The sequence below is a fragment of the Cervus elaphus genome, chromosome 19 (assembly GCF_910594005.1).
Source record: "Cervus elaphus chromosome 19, mCerEla1.1, whole genome shotgun sequence".
In the NCBI taxonomy this organism is placed as follows: Eukaryota; Metazoa; Chordata; class Mammalia; order Artiodactyla; family Cervidae; genus Cervus; species Cervus elaphus.
Genome location: NC_057833.1, coordinates 72,048,592 through 72,064,059, shown reverse-complemented (window position 1 = coordinate 72,064,059; position 15,468 = coordinate 72,048,592). Strand labels below are relative to the sequence as shown.

The window sequence follows — 15,468 nt, the reverse complement described above, 5'->3', positions numbered from 1 at the left end:
CCAATCCCCGTCTCCTCTGGGGCTAAAGGGGCTGGTGTCCCCACAGAGACCCAGACAACCCATGGTCTGTGCCCCTGCTGCCCTCAGGACTCCCGAGTCCTCCCAGGGTAGGAGCCCTGTGGTCAGGTGGCCTCTTGAGGGCAGAAACCTGACCCCAGCCCTGGTGCCAGGGCCCAGCAGTCATCTTGCTGGGGAAGTATCAAGTCTCTCACACGGGCAGTCAGCTGAGGGTCTCTGTAGCTGCTTCTCACAAGCTGAGGCTGGTCCTCTCGTTCCTAGTTACTGAGAGTCTGGCATGAACATGTGTGGGATTTTGTCAGATGCTTTTTCTGCACCTATGATATGATTGGGTGGTGTTTCTTCTTTAGCTTGTCAATGTCATGGGCTATAGTCTTTGCATTTTGAATGTCGACCCAGCCTTACAGATCTGACTTAGATCCCACTTTGTCAAGGTGTGTAATATATAAATGTGTGTATATATATATATACACACACACACACACACATATATATATTCACACACTGTTGGGCTTCCCTGGAGGCTCAGTGGGTAAAGAATCCACTTCCAATACAGGAGACCCAGGTTCGATCTCTGGGTCGGGAAGATCCCCTGGAGGAGGGCATGGCAACCCATTCCAGTATTCTTGCCTGAAAAAAATCTCATGGACAGAGGGGCCTGGCAGGCTATAATCCAAAGAGTCTCAAAGAATCAGACATTACTGAACAACTGAACACACATAGATATAGATTGTTGGATTCAGTTGCTAGTATTTTGTTGAGGATCTTTGCATCTGTGTTCATGAGAGAGGAACAGGGCTGTGTGACCTTTCTTGTGATGTCTTTGGTTTTGATATTAGAGTGATGGTGGTCGCCAGCTTGGTGATCTTGCTTCTCCTGAGCCTCCAGGACCTGACAGTGAAAGGGAACAGACCCCTGAGAGACCCCTTCTCCCTTCTCCTAACTCTTCCTTTTACTTAACTCACAATCTCATTCTCCTTTTTTTTTTTTTTTTAATTTCTACCTTGTCCTCTTTTTTTTTTTTTAATTTGGCTGCATTGGGTCTTAGTTGTGGCATGCCAGGTCTTTGTTACAGCATTTGAACTCTTCATTGTGCATGTGTGATCTAGTTCCCTGACCAGGGATTGAATCTGGGCCCCCTACATTGGGACTGTGGCATCTTAGCCACCACCAGGGAAGTCCCTCATTTCCTTTAAAATGATTTGAAATCTCCAAGTAAATTAGACACTGTGCCCAGAGAGGAAGAGAGCAGATGTAACTACAGAATGTGCTCCTTGACACAAGTGGACTCCATCCAGCATGCTGAGGGCTGAGCAGACAAGGCGCATGGGGATGCTGCCTGCTCTGGTGCAGCCCGGACCTTCTGGGCCAAGTGGCTCTGTCCATCCAGAGACTCAGCCACATCTGGGCTTGGATTGAGCTGGGTGGCAACTCAGCTGGGGCGGAACCATGAAGCCGCCGTCAAAGAGAAACAATGCTGGACATCAGTCAAAGGCAGCAAAGGCAGGTTTTCCTCCACGACAGCTGCTGTTGGAGGGGGGTGAGCCAGGAGGCCTGAGCCCTGCTCCCCACACCAAGGCCAGAGCTCTGGAAGGCTGGGGCCTGAAGGAAGGGCGCAGGGCAGAGGTGGGGCCATGGACCAGGCCACCTGGATGAGCTAACTGGACATACCGAGGCCGCCCTAGTACAGGAGGCCTTGGGCCCATTGGGCCCAGAGGGTAGGCCCTGACCTCCCCAGAGACAGGGTGGGTAGAGAGCTAGAGGCTCACCGAACAATCATTCCTTGGTCCTCGGAGATGGCTCTGGGCCCGGAGATTTACATCTAAAGGGCAAGGCAGATTTGTCTGAAGAAATTGCTCCAGAGGGGCTCCAGGGGCCACCTGCCTAGCACCAGGCAGGGCTGAAACAGGCAGGAAATTCTCCTCCAGTGCTGAGGCCGTCCCAGGGCAGGGCCCTGAGTTGTCAGCCACCAGCAGGCCGGGTCCATTTCAGAAGCCATCCGTGCTCAGAGTCTCGCGGTTCTCAAGCTCTGCTCCATCTCCTCGGGGCTCCCTGAAGCCCCACTTACTTGGCCTTGGCCCTCGGTGCCAACAGTGGGGGAGCTGCAGCCTCCCTGGCTCCTCATCTAAGCCCTGGCTGAGCCTTTGGCCCCTCCTCGTCTCCGAGGAGAGAAGCGGCTGGAGGCGTGCTCATACCCACCACATCCCTGAAAGGCCTCTCTGGAATCCCCCGCAGATGGACCGTGGCCTGGCGGCGAGCCCCCGGTCACCTTCCTCCGCACGGAAGAGGGCCCGGATGTCTCCTTCCCCAGGACCATCCCCCTGATCCAACAGTTGCTAAACGCCACGGAGTTCACGCAGGACCCAGCTGCCTACTCCAAGCTGGTGGCTGTGCTGGTCTACACCGCGGAGCGGGCCAAGTTCGCCACAGGAAACGAGCGGCAGGACTGGATGGACCTGTTCATTGACACCTTTAAACTGGTGCACAGGGACATCGTGGGGGACCCCGAGACCGCGCTGGCACTGTGCTAAAGCCGCAGGGTGCCGCCCCACCTGGCTGCGTGAGCTCCCGGGGGCCACCTGCCTTACACTGCCAGGCTTGAGACAGCAAGAAGCTGTTCTCTCAGTCTGGAGGCCAGAAGTCCAAAGTCAAGGTGTCCTGGGCCACACACCCCCTGGGCCTCTAAGAGAGTGTCCTTCCTGCCTCTCCAGCTCCCCTCTCTGCCTCTGTGGTCATGAGACCTCTCCCCTTCCCCTCTGCCTCCTCCTACAAGGACTCTTGTGGTCGCACTTAGAGCTAGATAACCCAGGATAGTCCCCCCCATTTCAAGGGAATTGTTCATTGATTTCCGGCTGCAAAGTCCTTTTTGCCATATAAGGTCACAGGCACAGAATCCAGGATTAGGACCTCTTGGGGGCCATTATCTGGCCAGAAAGAAAGAGATACCAGGAGAGCCTCACAGACGACCCAGATTCCGGCTCCACCGCTGGCCTCTGCCCAGGGTCCCTGTACAGTCCTCTTGTCCCCTGGCTGAGACATTGAGGAAACTCCCCCTGCCCATACCACCAGTTCCTACATCTCAGGCTCTGCCTGCCAGGGACACAAGGGGAGTTTGCTGGGCAGTTTCAGTCCAGCTCGAAGCTGCTCTTCATCTGCACCACCACCAAGATAAGCTGCATCATTAATAAGCTCCTTAAAAAAAGGAAAAAAAAAATCTACCAAAACCCTCGCTCCTCTGCCGGGAGCAGCACTCCAAGGACACACCCAAGCGTGTCCTTCAGGTGCTGTGAGCTCATCTCAGACATTCTATAAAAGCTGAAAAGCAAGGTACCTGAGTGTGTGCTGTGGTCAGCGGCTTGCTGGGGTGAATTGGTTGCTCGCCGGACCTTGAGGGTGACCCATGCAGCACAGGGGGGCGGGGGTCACCTGGTGCCTGCAGGACCCAAACAGGACCTTGCCCCCCTCATGGTTGCTGCCAAGGGTCAGGATCTCCTTTTGATGGGGCCCCTGTGTGCCCAGCCCCGGGTCGGCACACCTGAGCTGTGACCAGAGCCCTTTCCTGCCCAGGTCAGGAGGGGTGACCAAGGGCTGAGGAGCTAGACCCAAGTGGGAAGGACCAGCCTGGCCCATGCCGAGCCCCCACGGTGGTTAGAGTTGTGATCTCAGCAGTGGCTTGGGGAAGGGGCTTGACTGCACATTCCTGGCCTGTGGACGGGGACCAAGCCTGTGGTCCCTCCTGTGTATGGAGCGGGTTTTCCGCCAGTGTAGTGGCGTGCCCCAGAGGTCTAGCCTCAGCCTGGCAGCAATCTTGCCCACACTGTCCAGCATGTCCAGGCTGGTGGCTACCCAGATGAGGGCAAGGGTGTCCTGGCCACACCTGTGCTCACTGTCCTACCAAAGCCTCATCTAGTTGAGGGGCCCCTCTCTCTAAGGTTCCCAAGGCTGGAGAGATCTGGCCAGAGGCGGGTCTTTGAGTCTGAGGATCTTCTTGAGGTCTTTTTACACAGTCACACCCTCATTCCCCATGGACTGTGATCCTTTGGGGGGTATCCAATTCTTGGGTCCAAAAAAGGTGCTTTATGGACCCCTCCCATGAGGGCCTGGAGGCTGCTGGGCAGAGATGGTGCTGGTAGAGTGAAAAGGGGCCCCTCAATCTCAGGACTGGGTACATTTCCTGGTGGCAGCACAACCAAGAGAGACGGTGTCGGTCTCAGGGAGACAGGGTGGGAGTCTGCACCAACGTCCTGGGCCCTGTCAGGTGGGGGAGTTCCCAGCCGCAGTGACCTCGGGGGAAGCTCCAGCGGTCTTAGCGCTCCTGTGGGCGGGGTGAGCGGAAAGAGGCGAGCGCGGGGCGTGGCCCGGTGGGCGCTCCAGGGGCCCGGCCGACGGGCCTCACGTGGGTCGCCCGCGCACCACCCCTTCTCGCTCCTAGAGCTGTACGTGGCCCAGTGCACACAGCGGCCGGTGGACATCGTCTTCTTGCTGGACGGCTCTGAGCGGCTGGGCGAGCAGAACTTCCACAAGGCGCGGCGCTTCGTGGAGGAGGTGTCCCGACGGCTGACCCTGGCGCGCAGGGACGACGACCCACTCAACGCGCGCGTGGCACTGCTGCAGTTCGGGGGCCCGCGTGAGCAGCAAGTGGCCTTCCCACTAACCTTCAACCTGACCGTCATTCAGGAGGCGCTGGCGAGCGCGCGCTACCTCAACTCCTTCTCTCACGTGGGCGCGGGCATCGTGCAGGCCATCAACCAGGTGGTGCAAGGCGCTCGGGCTGGGGCGCGCCGCCACGCGGAGCTGTCCTTCGTGTTCCTCACCGACGGCGTCACAGGCAACGACAGCCTGGACGAGGCGGTACACTCCATGCGCAAGCAGAACGTGGTGCCCACCGTGGTGGCCGTGGGTAGCGACGTGGACGCGGACGTGCTCTCCAAGATCAGCCTGGGCGACCCGGCCGCCGTCTTCCGCGAGAAAGACTATGACAGCCTGGCCCAGCCCGGCTTCTTCGACAGGTTCATCCGCTGGATCTGCTAGCGCCCCCCTCCCAGCACCCGCACCCCCACCAGGCCCCGGGCCCCAGCCCCGTGCCTCCTGCCCCACGGGCTCTGTCCTCCTGTCCATGGTGCTACTCCGACCCCACTGAGAGGTCCAGTCGCTGAGGACTGAGTCTCCACCTATGAGTATAAAGTCAGGCGCCAAGGACACCGGCCCACCCAGCTCCTACTGGGAATCCCATAGCTCTAGGCACCCCAGCCCTCCTCCCCTCTTCATCATCTGCCCTGCCCTGCCCTCTATGCCCTCCCGGGACCCCAGCGGCTTCCTGGGGTGCATTCTTCAGTAGACCTCCCTCAGCCCAGCCTCATTCACAGACTCATCTTCAGCCCCGCCCCCGTCCCCTGCAAAGGCTCTCTGCCAGCCCCAACAGCCGCCCTGGCGCTTCCAGGTCTCTAGAGGTCACCTCCCCTATCAGACTGAGCTGTGACAGCAGGCCCCATACCTCCCTGTGTGCACACACCCCAGTCCAATAAAGGCTTTGACCCCTCTTGCTCCCCAGCTTCCAAGTGACTCTACCAACAGAGATTCACGTAACCCCCAGGACTGATCATATCGCTGGGTCCCCCACACTGTTCTGTGCACCGAAATGTTGCTGGGCCTGGCCCCCTGTCCTTCCGTGTTCTGGGCTGAACTGTGTCTCTTCCCAGAACTCCCAACGTTCAAGTCCTTCCAGACACCGGCACTCCCAAAGGACAGGACAGCCTCAACCATGGAATGCACCTCTCTCTAGTTGACTCTGGGCTGAAAACAATGTACTTGGTTGATGAAGTCTCACTCTGCCCCCGAACCAGGGCCAGAGTGCTTTAGGAACACTTGTTGGTGTTTGTATGATGATATTTGTGGATAGAGATAGCTGGTGGAGAGATGTTGGAGAGGTGGTAGAGATAGAGGGTAGATAGATCAGTGATAGAAAAAGATGATAGGTAGATTGATTGATGGGTATATTGATGGTCTTAACAGAGTGATAGATGATAGATGTAGGTAGAGGAGAAATGAGACAGAGGCGGTTTTTTTCTGGCGGCCTCGGTGATTTTGTGTTCAGACACCCACATCTTTTAAGTTCACCCTCTGGGAAGTCCCCTCTTAAACCTGGGCTGTTTATCATCTGCAGGGCCTGGCCTAGCAAAGGGCCTCAACATGGGGCCTTAAGCACATTCTGGAGACCAGCGGTTGACCAGGTGTCTGGGTGTCTGCTGGGCCACCATCCCCCTAAGGCTCTTGGGAAGGATCCTTCCAGGTCCTCCAGCTCCTGTCGCCCCCTCAACCTGCAACATCCTACAACATCTTACAATGCATGTTCTCCTGGCCTGTCTGTGTCCATGTTTCCCTTTAGCGCACGGACACAGTCATGTTGGATTAGGGCTCATTCCATCCAGGATGACCTCATCTCAGCTAATCACAGATGCCATGACTCTACTTCCAAATAAGGTCAAATTCTGAGCTGGGGGCTAGGACTTGAACGTGGGAGTTTGGGGAAGGGAGACACAGTTCGGCCCAGAACATGGGGAGGGGGCATGAGACCGACTCACTCCGCCTCTCCTCGTCTGCCTGTGTAGCCTGCAGCTGGAGGGCAGGATATCCCACCAAGTACCTTCCCTTCCTCCGCCCCTCTCTCCCCCTAGAGAACCCAACAAAAATGCCAGCATGGGACAGAGAAGAGCGCCCAGGTCTCAGAGCGCAGTGCTGATGCCTGTGAACTTCCAGGGGACATGGCAGGGTGGAGGGGAGGGGATGGCAGGGGTCCCTCCCTCTGGGTCTCCAGAGTTCTGCCCAGTGGGCCCTGCACAGGTCCCCTCTGCAGAGGGAAGGACACACACACACTCTCTCTCTCTCTCTCTCTGTGATGCTGGTGAGTGGGTGGGCAGGGTTCTTCCAGGACACACACCGCTCTGGAGAGCTGCAGCATGCTCACCACACTGGCATCCCCCAGGTTCTCCCCTGAGGGCCCCAACCTCCCCAGAGGCCAAGGGCACAGCCCCCTCTCAGGGCTATTCTCTGAGGCTCTACCTGTCCAGGTCTCAGGCCTTGGGGGACCCCCAGACTCACTCCCTGCCACATACATGTGCTGATATGATGGTTTCCTACAAGGCCCTTCGCTCCATACACATGGGACACCCTCAGACCTCTAGCAAGGCCAGGTTTGCAGGCCCCCCCCAACTCTGCCTGCTCACCCCCACCCAATCCCACTCAATGTGGATCCTCTCCCCTGAAAGCAGTGGACACGAGTGAAGGAAACCCAGCAAAAATGAACCCAAATGGGCTCACTTGGGGCAAAGGTCACAAAAGGAAGCCAGCAGAGTGGCCACAGGACCTACAGGACAGTGAAGGTCGCCAGCCACATCGCCAGCATGAACTGTCCATGAGCTGGGACTCCAGGTCCTCGTGGGAGCCCAGTGACTCTTGGGCAACAAAAATGTGCACAAGGCCATGGGTCCACCCACCTAGGAATGGCATCCTTATTCCAGGACCAAAACACAGTGTTTGAGAAGGACCCTCAGCCTGAGTGGATGTCACACCTGTCAAATCCACTCCCCACAAGAAGGACAGAGTCAACCCAGAGAGTCTAGGCCCTCGAAGTGTCTACAAGGGGCCTGACCAGCCACACTCCTGTCTCTAGAAGGCACATCCCCTCACTGGTGTCCCCACAGACACCCCACATGAATAACCCCACAATAAAACCCCTCCACCAGCACCCCTCAGCAACAGCTCTGCACAAACATCCCCTCACCAAGGACCCTCACCAATGTCACCATTCTAATATCCCCACACCAATGTCCCACATGAATGTCCCCTCACTAACATCCTGTCATCACTCAGCAATGCCCACACAAATGTCACCTCAGCAGCATGCCCTCACTAACATCCCCTCAGTAATGTCCCTCAGTAACAACCCCTCACTAACGTCCCCTCAGTAACAACCCCTCACTAATGTCCCCTCAGTAATGCCCCCTCACTAACCTCCCCTCAGGAACGCCCCCTCACTAATGTCCCCTCAGGAACGCCCCCTCACTAATGTCCCCTCAGTAACATCTCCTCAGTAACACCCTTCACTAGTCTCCTCGCTAGTTTCCCATACTAACAGTTCCTAGTGTTCCCTCAAAAAACGTCCCCTCAGTAACGTTCCCTCACCAGCATTTCTCACTAACGTCATCTCACTAATACACTTCAAGAGACACCTGGAGTAACAGGCAAATTTGGCCTTGGAGTACAAAATGAAGCAGGGCAAAGGCTAACAGAGTTTTGCCAAGAGAACACACTGGTCATAGCAAACACCCTCTTCCAACAACACAAGAGAAGACTCTACACATGGACATCACCAGATGGTCAATACCGAAATCAGATTGACTTTGCAGCTGAAGATGGGGAAACTCTATACAGTCAGCAGAAACAAGACTGGGAGCTGACTGTGGCTCAGATCATGAACTCCTTATTGCAAAATTCAGACTTAAATTGAAGAACGTAGGGAAAACCACTTGACCATTAAGGTATGCCCTAAATCACATCCCTTATAATTATACAGTGGAAGTGACAAATAGATGCAAGGGATTAGAGCTGATAGACAAGTGCCTGAAGAACTATGGATGAAGGTTTGGAACACTGTACAGGAGGCTGGGATCAAAACCATCCCCAAGGGAGAAAAAAAAGCAAAAAGGCAAAATGCTTGTCTGAGGAGGCCTTACAAATAGCTGAGAAAACAAGAGAAAAGAAAGGCAAGGAGAAAAGGACAAACAAATCCATCTGAATGCAGAGTTCCAAAGAAAAGCAAGGAGAGATAAGAAAGCCTTCCTCAGTGATCAGTGCAAAGAAATACACTGAAAACAATAGAATGAAAAGGAAAACAACAGAATTGGAAAGACTAGAGATCTCTTCAAGAAAATTAGAGATATCAGGGGAATATTTCATGCAAAGATGGCCACATAAAGAACAGAAACAGTGTGGACCAAACAAAAGCAGAAGATATTAAGAAGAGGTGCCAAGAATACACAGAAGAAGTATACAAAAAAGATCTTAATGACCCAGATAACCACTATGGTGTGATCACTCACCTAGAGCCAGACATCCTGGAATGTGAAGTCAAGTGGGCCTTAGGAAGAAGCATCACTACAAACAAAACTAGTGGAAGTGATGGAATTCCAGCTGAGCTATTTCAAATCCTAAAAGATGATGCTCTGAAAGTGCTGCACTCATTATGCCAGCAAATTTGGAAAACTCAGCAGTGGCCACAGGACTGGAAAAGGTCAGTTTTCATTCCAATCCCAAAGAAAGGTAAGGCCAAAGAATGTTCAAACTACCACACAATTGCACTCATATCACACACTAGCAAAGTAATGCTCAAAATTCTCCACGCTAGGCTTCAACAGTACGTGAACCGAGAACTTCCAGCTGTTCAAGCTGGACTTAGAAAGGCAGAGGAGCCAGAGATCAAATTGCCAACATGTTGGATCACAGAAAAAGCAAGAGAATTTCTCAAAAATAAAAACATCTCCTTCTGCTTTATTGACTACACAAAACCTTTGTGTGAATCGCAACAAACTGTGGAAAATTCTTCAAGAGATGGGAATACCAGACCACCCGACCTGCCTCCTGAGAAATCTGTATGCAGGTCAAGAAGCAACAGTTAGAACCAGACATGGAACAACAGACTGATTCCAAATTTGGGAAAGGAGTACATCAAAGCTGTATATTGTCACCCTGCTTATTTAACTTCTACGCAGAGTACATCATGCAAAATGCCAGACTGGATGAAGCACAAGCTGGAATGAAGTTTGCCAGGGAAAATATCAGTAACCTTAGATAAGCAGATGGCACCACCCTTATAGTAAAAAGCTAAGAGGAACTGAAGAGCCTCTTGATGAAAGTGAAAGAGGAGAGTGAAAAACCTGGCTTGAAACTCAACATTCAAAAAACAAAGATCATGGCATCTGGTCCCATCAGTTCAGTTCAGTTCAGTCTCTCAGTCGTGTCCAACTCTTTGTGACCCCATGAACCACAGCACACTAGGCCTCCGTGTCCATCACCAACTCCCAGACTCCACCCAAACCCATGTCCATTGAGTAGGTGATGCCATCCAACCATCCCATCCTCTGTCCTCCCCTTCTCCTCCTGCCCTCAATCTTTCCCAGCATCAGGGTCTTTTCAAATGAGTCAGCTCTTCGCGTCAAGTGGCCAAAGTATTGGAGTTTCAGCTTCAGCATCAATCCTTACAGTGAACACCCAGGACTGATCTCCTTTAGGATGGACTGGTTGGATCTCCTTGCAGTCCAAGGGACTCTCAAGAGTCTTCTCCAACACCACAGTTCAAAAGCATCAATTCTTGGGCACTCAGCTTTCTTCACAGTCCAACTCTCACATCCATATATGACTACTGGAAAAACCATAGCCTTGACTAGATGGATCTTTGTTGACAAAGTAATGTCTCTGCTTTTTAATAAGCTATCCAGGTTCATCATAACTTTCCCTCCAAGGAGTAAGTGTCTTTTAATTTCATGGCTGCAATCACCATCTGCAGTGATTTTGGAGCCCAGAAAAATTAAGTCAGCCACTATTTCCACTGTTTCCCCATCTATTTGCCATGAAGTGATGGGACCGGATGCCATGATCTTAGTTTTCTGAATGTTGAGCTTTAAGCCAACTTTTTCACTCTCCTCTTTCACTTTCATCAAGAAGCTCTTTAGTTCTTCTTCACTTTCTACCATAAGGGAGGTGTCATCTGCATATCTGAGGTTATTGATATTTCTCCCAGCAATCTTGATTCCAGCTTGTGCTTCCTCCAGCCCAACGTTTCTCATGATGTACTCTGTATAGAAGTTAAATAAGCAGGGTGACAATATACAGCCTTGGCATACTCCTTTTCCTATTTGGAACCAGTCTGTTGTTCCATGTCCAGTTCTAACTGTTGCTTCTTGACCTGCATACAGATTTCTCAGGAGGCAGGTCAGGTGGTCTGGTATTCCCATCTCTTGAAGAATTTTCCACAGTTTATTGTGAACCACACAGTCAAAGGTTTTGGCATAGTCAATAAAGCAGAAATATATGTTTTTCTGGAACTCTCTTGTTTTTTTGATGATCCAGCAGATGTTGGCAATTTGATCTCTGGTTCTTTTGCCTTTTCTAAAACCAGCTTGAACATCTGGAAGTTCATGGTTCACCTATTGCTAAAGGCTGGCTTAGAGAATTTTAAGCATCACTTTACTAGTGTGTGAGATGAGTGCAATTGTGTGATAGTTTGAGCATTCTTTGGCATTGCCTTTCTTTGGGATTGGAATGAAAACTGACCTTTTCCAGTCCTGTGGCCACTGCTGAGTTTTCCAAATTTGCTGGCATATTGAGTACAGCACTTTCACAGCATCATCTTTCAGGATTTGAAATAGCTCAACTGGAATCCATCACCTCCACTAGCTTTGTTCATAGTGATGCTTCCTAAGGCCCACTTAACTTCACATTCCAGAACTTCATGGCAAATAGATGGGGAAACAATGGAAACAGTGAGAGACTTTCTTTTCTTGGGCTCCAAACCCACTGCAGATGGTGACTGCAGCCATGAAATTAAAAGACACTTGCTCCTTGGAAGAAAAGCTATAACCAACCTAGACAGCATATTAAAAAGCAGAGACATCACTTTGCTGACAAAGGTCTAACTAGTCAAAGCTACGGTTTTTCCAGTAGTTATATATGAATGTGAGAGTTGGACCATAAAGAAATCTGAGTGCCAAAGAATTGATGCTTTTGAACTGTGATGTTGGAGAAGACTCTTGAGAGTCCCCTGGACTGCAAGGAGATCAAACCAGTCAATGCTAAAGGAAATTAGTCCTGAATATACATTGGAAGGACTGATGCTGAAACTGAAGCTCCAATACTTTGGCTACCTGATGCAAGAATTGACTCATTAGAAAAGACCCTGATGCTGGCAAAGACTGAAGGCAGGAGAAGGGGAGGACAGAGGATGAGATGGTTGGATGGCATCACCAACTCAATGGACATGAGTTTGAGCAAGCTCTGGGAGTTGGTGATGGACAGGGAAGCTTGGCATGCTGCAGTCCATAGGGTCACAAAGAATCAGTCACAACTGAGCAGCTGAACTGAACTGAACTGAATACACTTCCAGTTCCATCTCTCATAGACTTTCCTTCAACAATTTCCTCACCAGTGACCCCACGCTAACATCCGGCTCTGTCTCTACCATTATCACGTCACCCACATCCACACACTGATGTCCCCTCAGCCAAGGCTCCCCACCAACACCTCCTCACATTGTCTCTCAGGCACATCCTTCACCAAAGTCTACAAACCAACATCCTTTCACTAACATCCCCACAAAAACGCCTCCCACTAATATCTCCTCAGTAACCCCCTCTCACATTCATGCCTCACAAACCACCCATCACCAGTATCCCTCACTAAAGCGTCCTCAGCAGATCCCCACACTAACAGCCCTCACATACTTCACCATGTGCCCTCAGGGACACCCCACACTAACATTCTCACTAACCTCTCTTCCCAACATCACCTCCCCAACATCCCCTCAGTAGAGGGCCCCACATCTCATCACTAAGTTCCCCTTACTAATGTCCCTCAGCTACTTTCTTCCCCAAAGTCCCCTCAGGAACATCCCCTCATTAACATAACTTCACCAGCGTCTACACCTTTGTCCTCTCACTGAAGCTTCCTCACAGCAGGCCTTCGTGACGTCCCAATATCCACCTCTGCTCACTAGCCCCCTCAGCCTCCGCACTGCTGTCCCCTCAGTCCCACAGCTCGATGGCAGCCACTCAGGCTTGAGGCTCAGGTGCCGCTTGAGCCCCTGCTGGGTGCCCACCATGCAGTGGGGTCAGCTGAGCCAAGGCTGTGGGAAAGGAGGGGGAGACCCTGTGTTTCTAAGCTGACCTCACCCTCACACCCCCCACCGCCTGGAGAGACCCCACACGCCTCACCTCCCAGCCCCTCAACCTGGGAGGAAATGGCAAAGACAGCTGAGGAGTGACCCACGGAGGCTCAGAGAATCAGGACCAGTGGGCTGGGGGTAGAGGGGGGCACATCACCCAGTACAGGGGGAAGGGAGGGAGGTAGAGTCAGGGGCAGAGGCCGATGCACCAGCAGATGAAAGCGCCCACCTCTCCAGGAGGGCTAGCAAAAGTAATGATTGTGAGCATCTATTGATATAGCTGCCTCAGAGAAGCGAACAGGAGCAGATGAAGGAGTTGTGAAGGGGCCATGCCGCCTCGGGGAGAACGGGACCCTCGGATGTGCTGTGGCCGAGTGGCTTTAAAAACCCACTTGCAGTTCTTCTGAATGTCCCTTGAAAGGAATCCAGTCCCACCCCAGACGGCCTGCAGGACCCCTCCCCACCCGCTGCACTGCCCCGTGCAGGCAGGCCCCAGGTGAGCCTCTGAGGCTGCTGAGCGCTGGCCCCTCTCCTGTCCCCACACTCCACACTGCATCCCAGCTCACCTTCTTTCCTGAGTTCACCCCTTGGGGACCTTCCCAGAACTTTCTTTGCATTTGCACACAAACACGCATATGCACTTGAACACACAGACAAGCACACCCAGTGCATCCTGCTCGCACACTGCCCTTGCTGGTTTGATTTGTAGGAGCTTTTCTATTGGTCGATAGTAACTTCAAATAGGTTCCTGACATTTGCTCTGGTTATCATGTCTTTTACCAAAACAAGTTTTTAATTTCCCTATAAAGTATTGGGTTCTCCGCCTTGCTCCAGGAGGACAGACCCTCTACATCATTTTCTCTCAATATTCTGCATGGTTACCTAACAAGTGCATGCATACTTTTTGTTTTTCCCTTGTGCATAGCCTGTCTGGAAAGAGTTTCAGGGTGTGGTGATGTTTTGAAATTACTTTTAATGGGAATGTCCTGGAAGCCAGAGGCTGCTATAGTAGGAGCGGCTGAGGTGGGGAGACCCCGCCCCTGGGAAGGAGCTGGAGGTTGATGGATATTTAGGACTGGACAGACTAGTGCCCAACAGAAAAACAAGCTACACATGTGAACAGACCACAGAGAAGGAAATCCATCGTTAATATGACGAGACAGTCAACCTCAGATGTAACAGAAGTTTGAGGTGTGTTGGGAAGTGTATCTGTCAGCTCCTGCTACATAACAACCAGCCACAATGTCTCGTGGTGGGACAGTTGGCCTTTATTTCCTTCCTGAATCACCCACAGTCACCCGCGGTATCTCTGCCTAAGACTCCAGGGGCTACCTCAGGCCAGCTAATGCCTGGGGCTGTGGGTCGGTGGGGATGCTTAGGCCATGGCTGTGGCTGCTCAGGGAACCCTGTTCTCAGGTGGAGGTAAATGGTTCCAAGACAGGCAACAGGTGAGAGTCTCTTCTGACCTGGTTGTTACCATGCTCACCTCCTCTTCCCCTATCCCAGCATCAGAGAGCTGAAGACACACACTACTGTCAGCAGTGAGAACCGGGGCTCCTCCAAACTGCCACAGGGCTGCAAGGGAACTGGGGTGCTGTGGCTTAACAGGGCAATGCCCTAGGACTCAGGGATCCCCCACCCTGTGGGCTGGTGCAGGACACACACGGGGCTGAGATGAGCAGCAGGTGCTGAGGGCATACATGACCCCGTTGACCCGAACATCAGCTCACAGGGAAAACTGGACCTCTGCGTGGGAATCATGGGCAGGGCTGTGGCCACCACGGAGCCGGGCCATGGGGGTGGGGGTCAGGGTCAGGAGGATTCTGTGGGGAGATGGCCACTCAGGACACGCACCTTTTTGAATGTGTCTCATATCTCACAATGAAATGGTAACGGAAATACAGGGAAAGGACAAGTGAATAAAATATACATTACGTAGGAGTCTCTCTAACCCACTCAAGCCTTCTTGCCTGGAGAATCCCATGGACGGAGGACGGGATTCTCCCTGGTGGGCTACATTCCATGGGGTTGCAAAGAGTCAGACGTGACTGAGCAATTGAGCATGGGAGTCTCTCTAAACGCTGATGTGAGAGGCCTCGGGGCTAACACATTAACTAGAAACAAAAATCAGCATTGATTTGCTCTGTTTAAGTAGCGTCAAGGAATGAAGAACATAAATTCACATGTGTTTGTGTTTGCATAAATGAACACTAAATGGGCACAAAGAGGGAATTCAGTGATTTCCTGACAAGGATGGGAAGGGGCTGGTGGGGACGAGGGGGCGGGGCTTCTCTGCGGAATCTCTAAGCAGCCCCGGGGTTTAGAACCAGGTGACCTGACGCACTGCCTATTTTGAAAGACCTCAGCCTGCAGACCCCTGGCAGCGCCCAGTCATACAACAGCTCTGACCCTCACCACCCGCAGCTCCAGCCTCGTGGATGCTGCCCTCCTGGGGTACCCCCACAGGGCCCCCAGGTCACACCTCTTGCCCTCTTCCACCTCCAGCTCCCAACACC

General features: G+C 52.6%; 1 protein-coding gene across 2 annotated transcripts in view; it reads left to right on the top strand.

The window, feature by feature from the left end:
* Positions 1–5,562, top strand: part of COL6A2 (collagen type VI alpha 2 chain) — a 31,040-nt gene extending 25,478 nt beyond the window's left edge. The window contains exon 28 of one of the 2 annotated variants that reach the window (XM_043873794.1): positions 4,451–5,562. In XM_043873794.1, the coding sequence (XP_043729729.1) occupies positions 4,451–5,049 (599 nt within the window). In that variant the 3' untranslated portion in view covers positions 5,050–5,562. Of the gene's footprint in view, positions 1–2,253; positions 3,349–4,450 lie in introns of those variants that run through there. The other variant, XM_043873796.1, reaches the window with a different exon arrangement.
* The last annotated feature ends 9,906 nt before the right edge of the window (positions 5,563–15,468 follow it).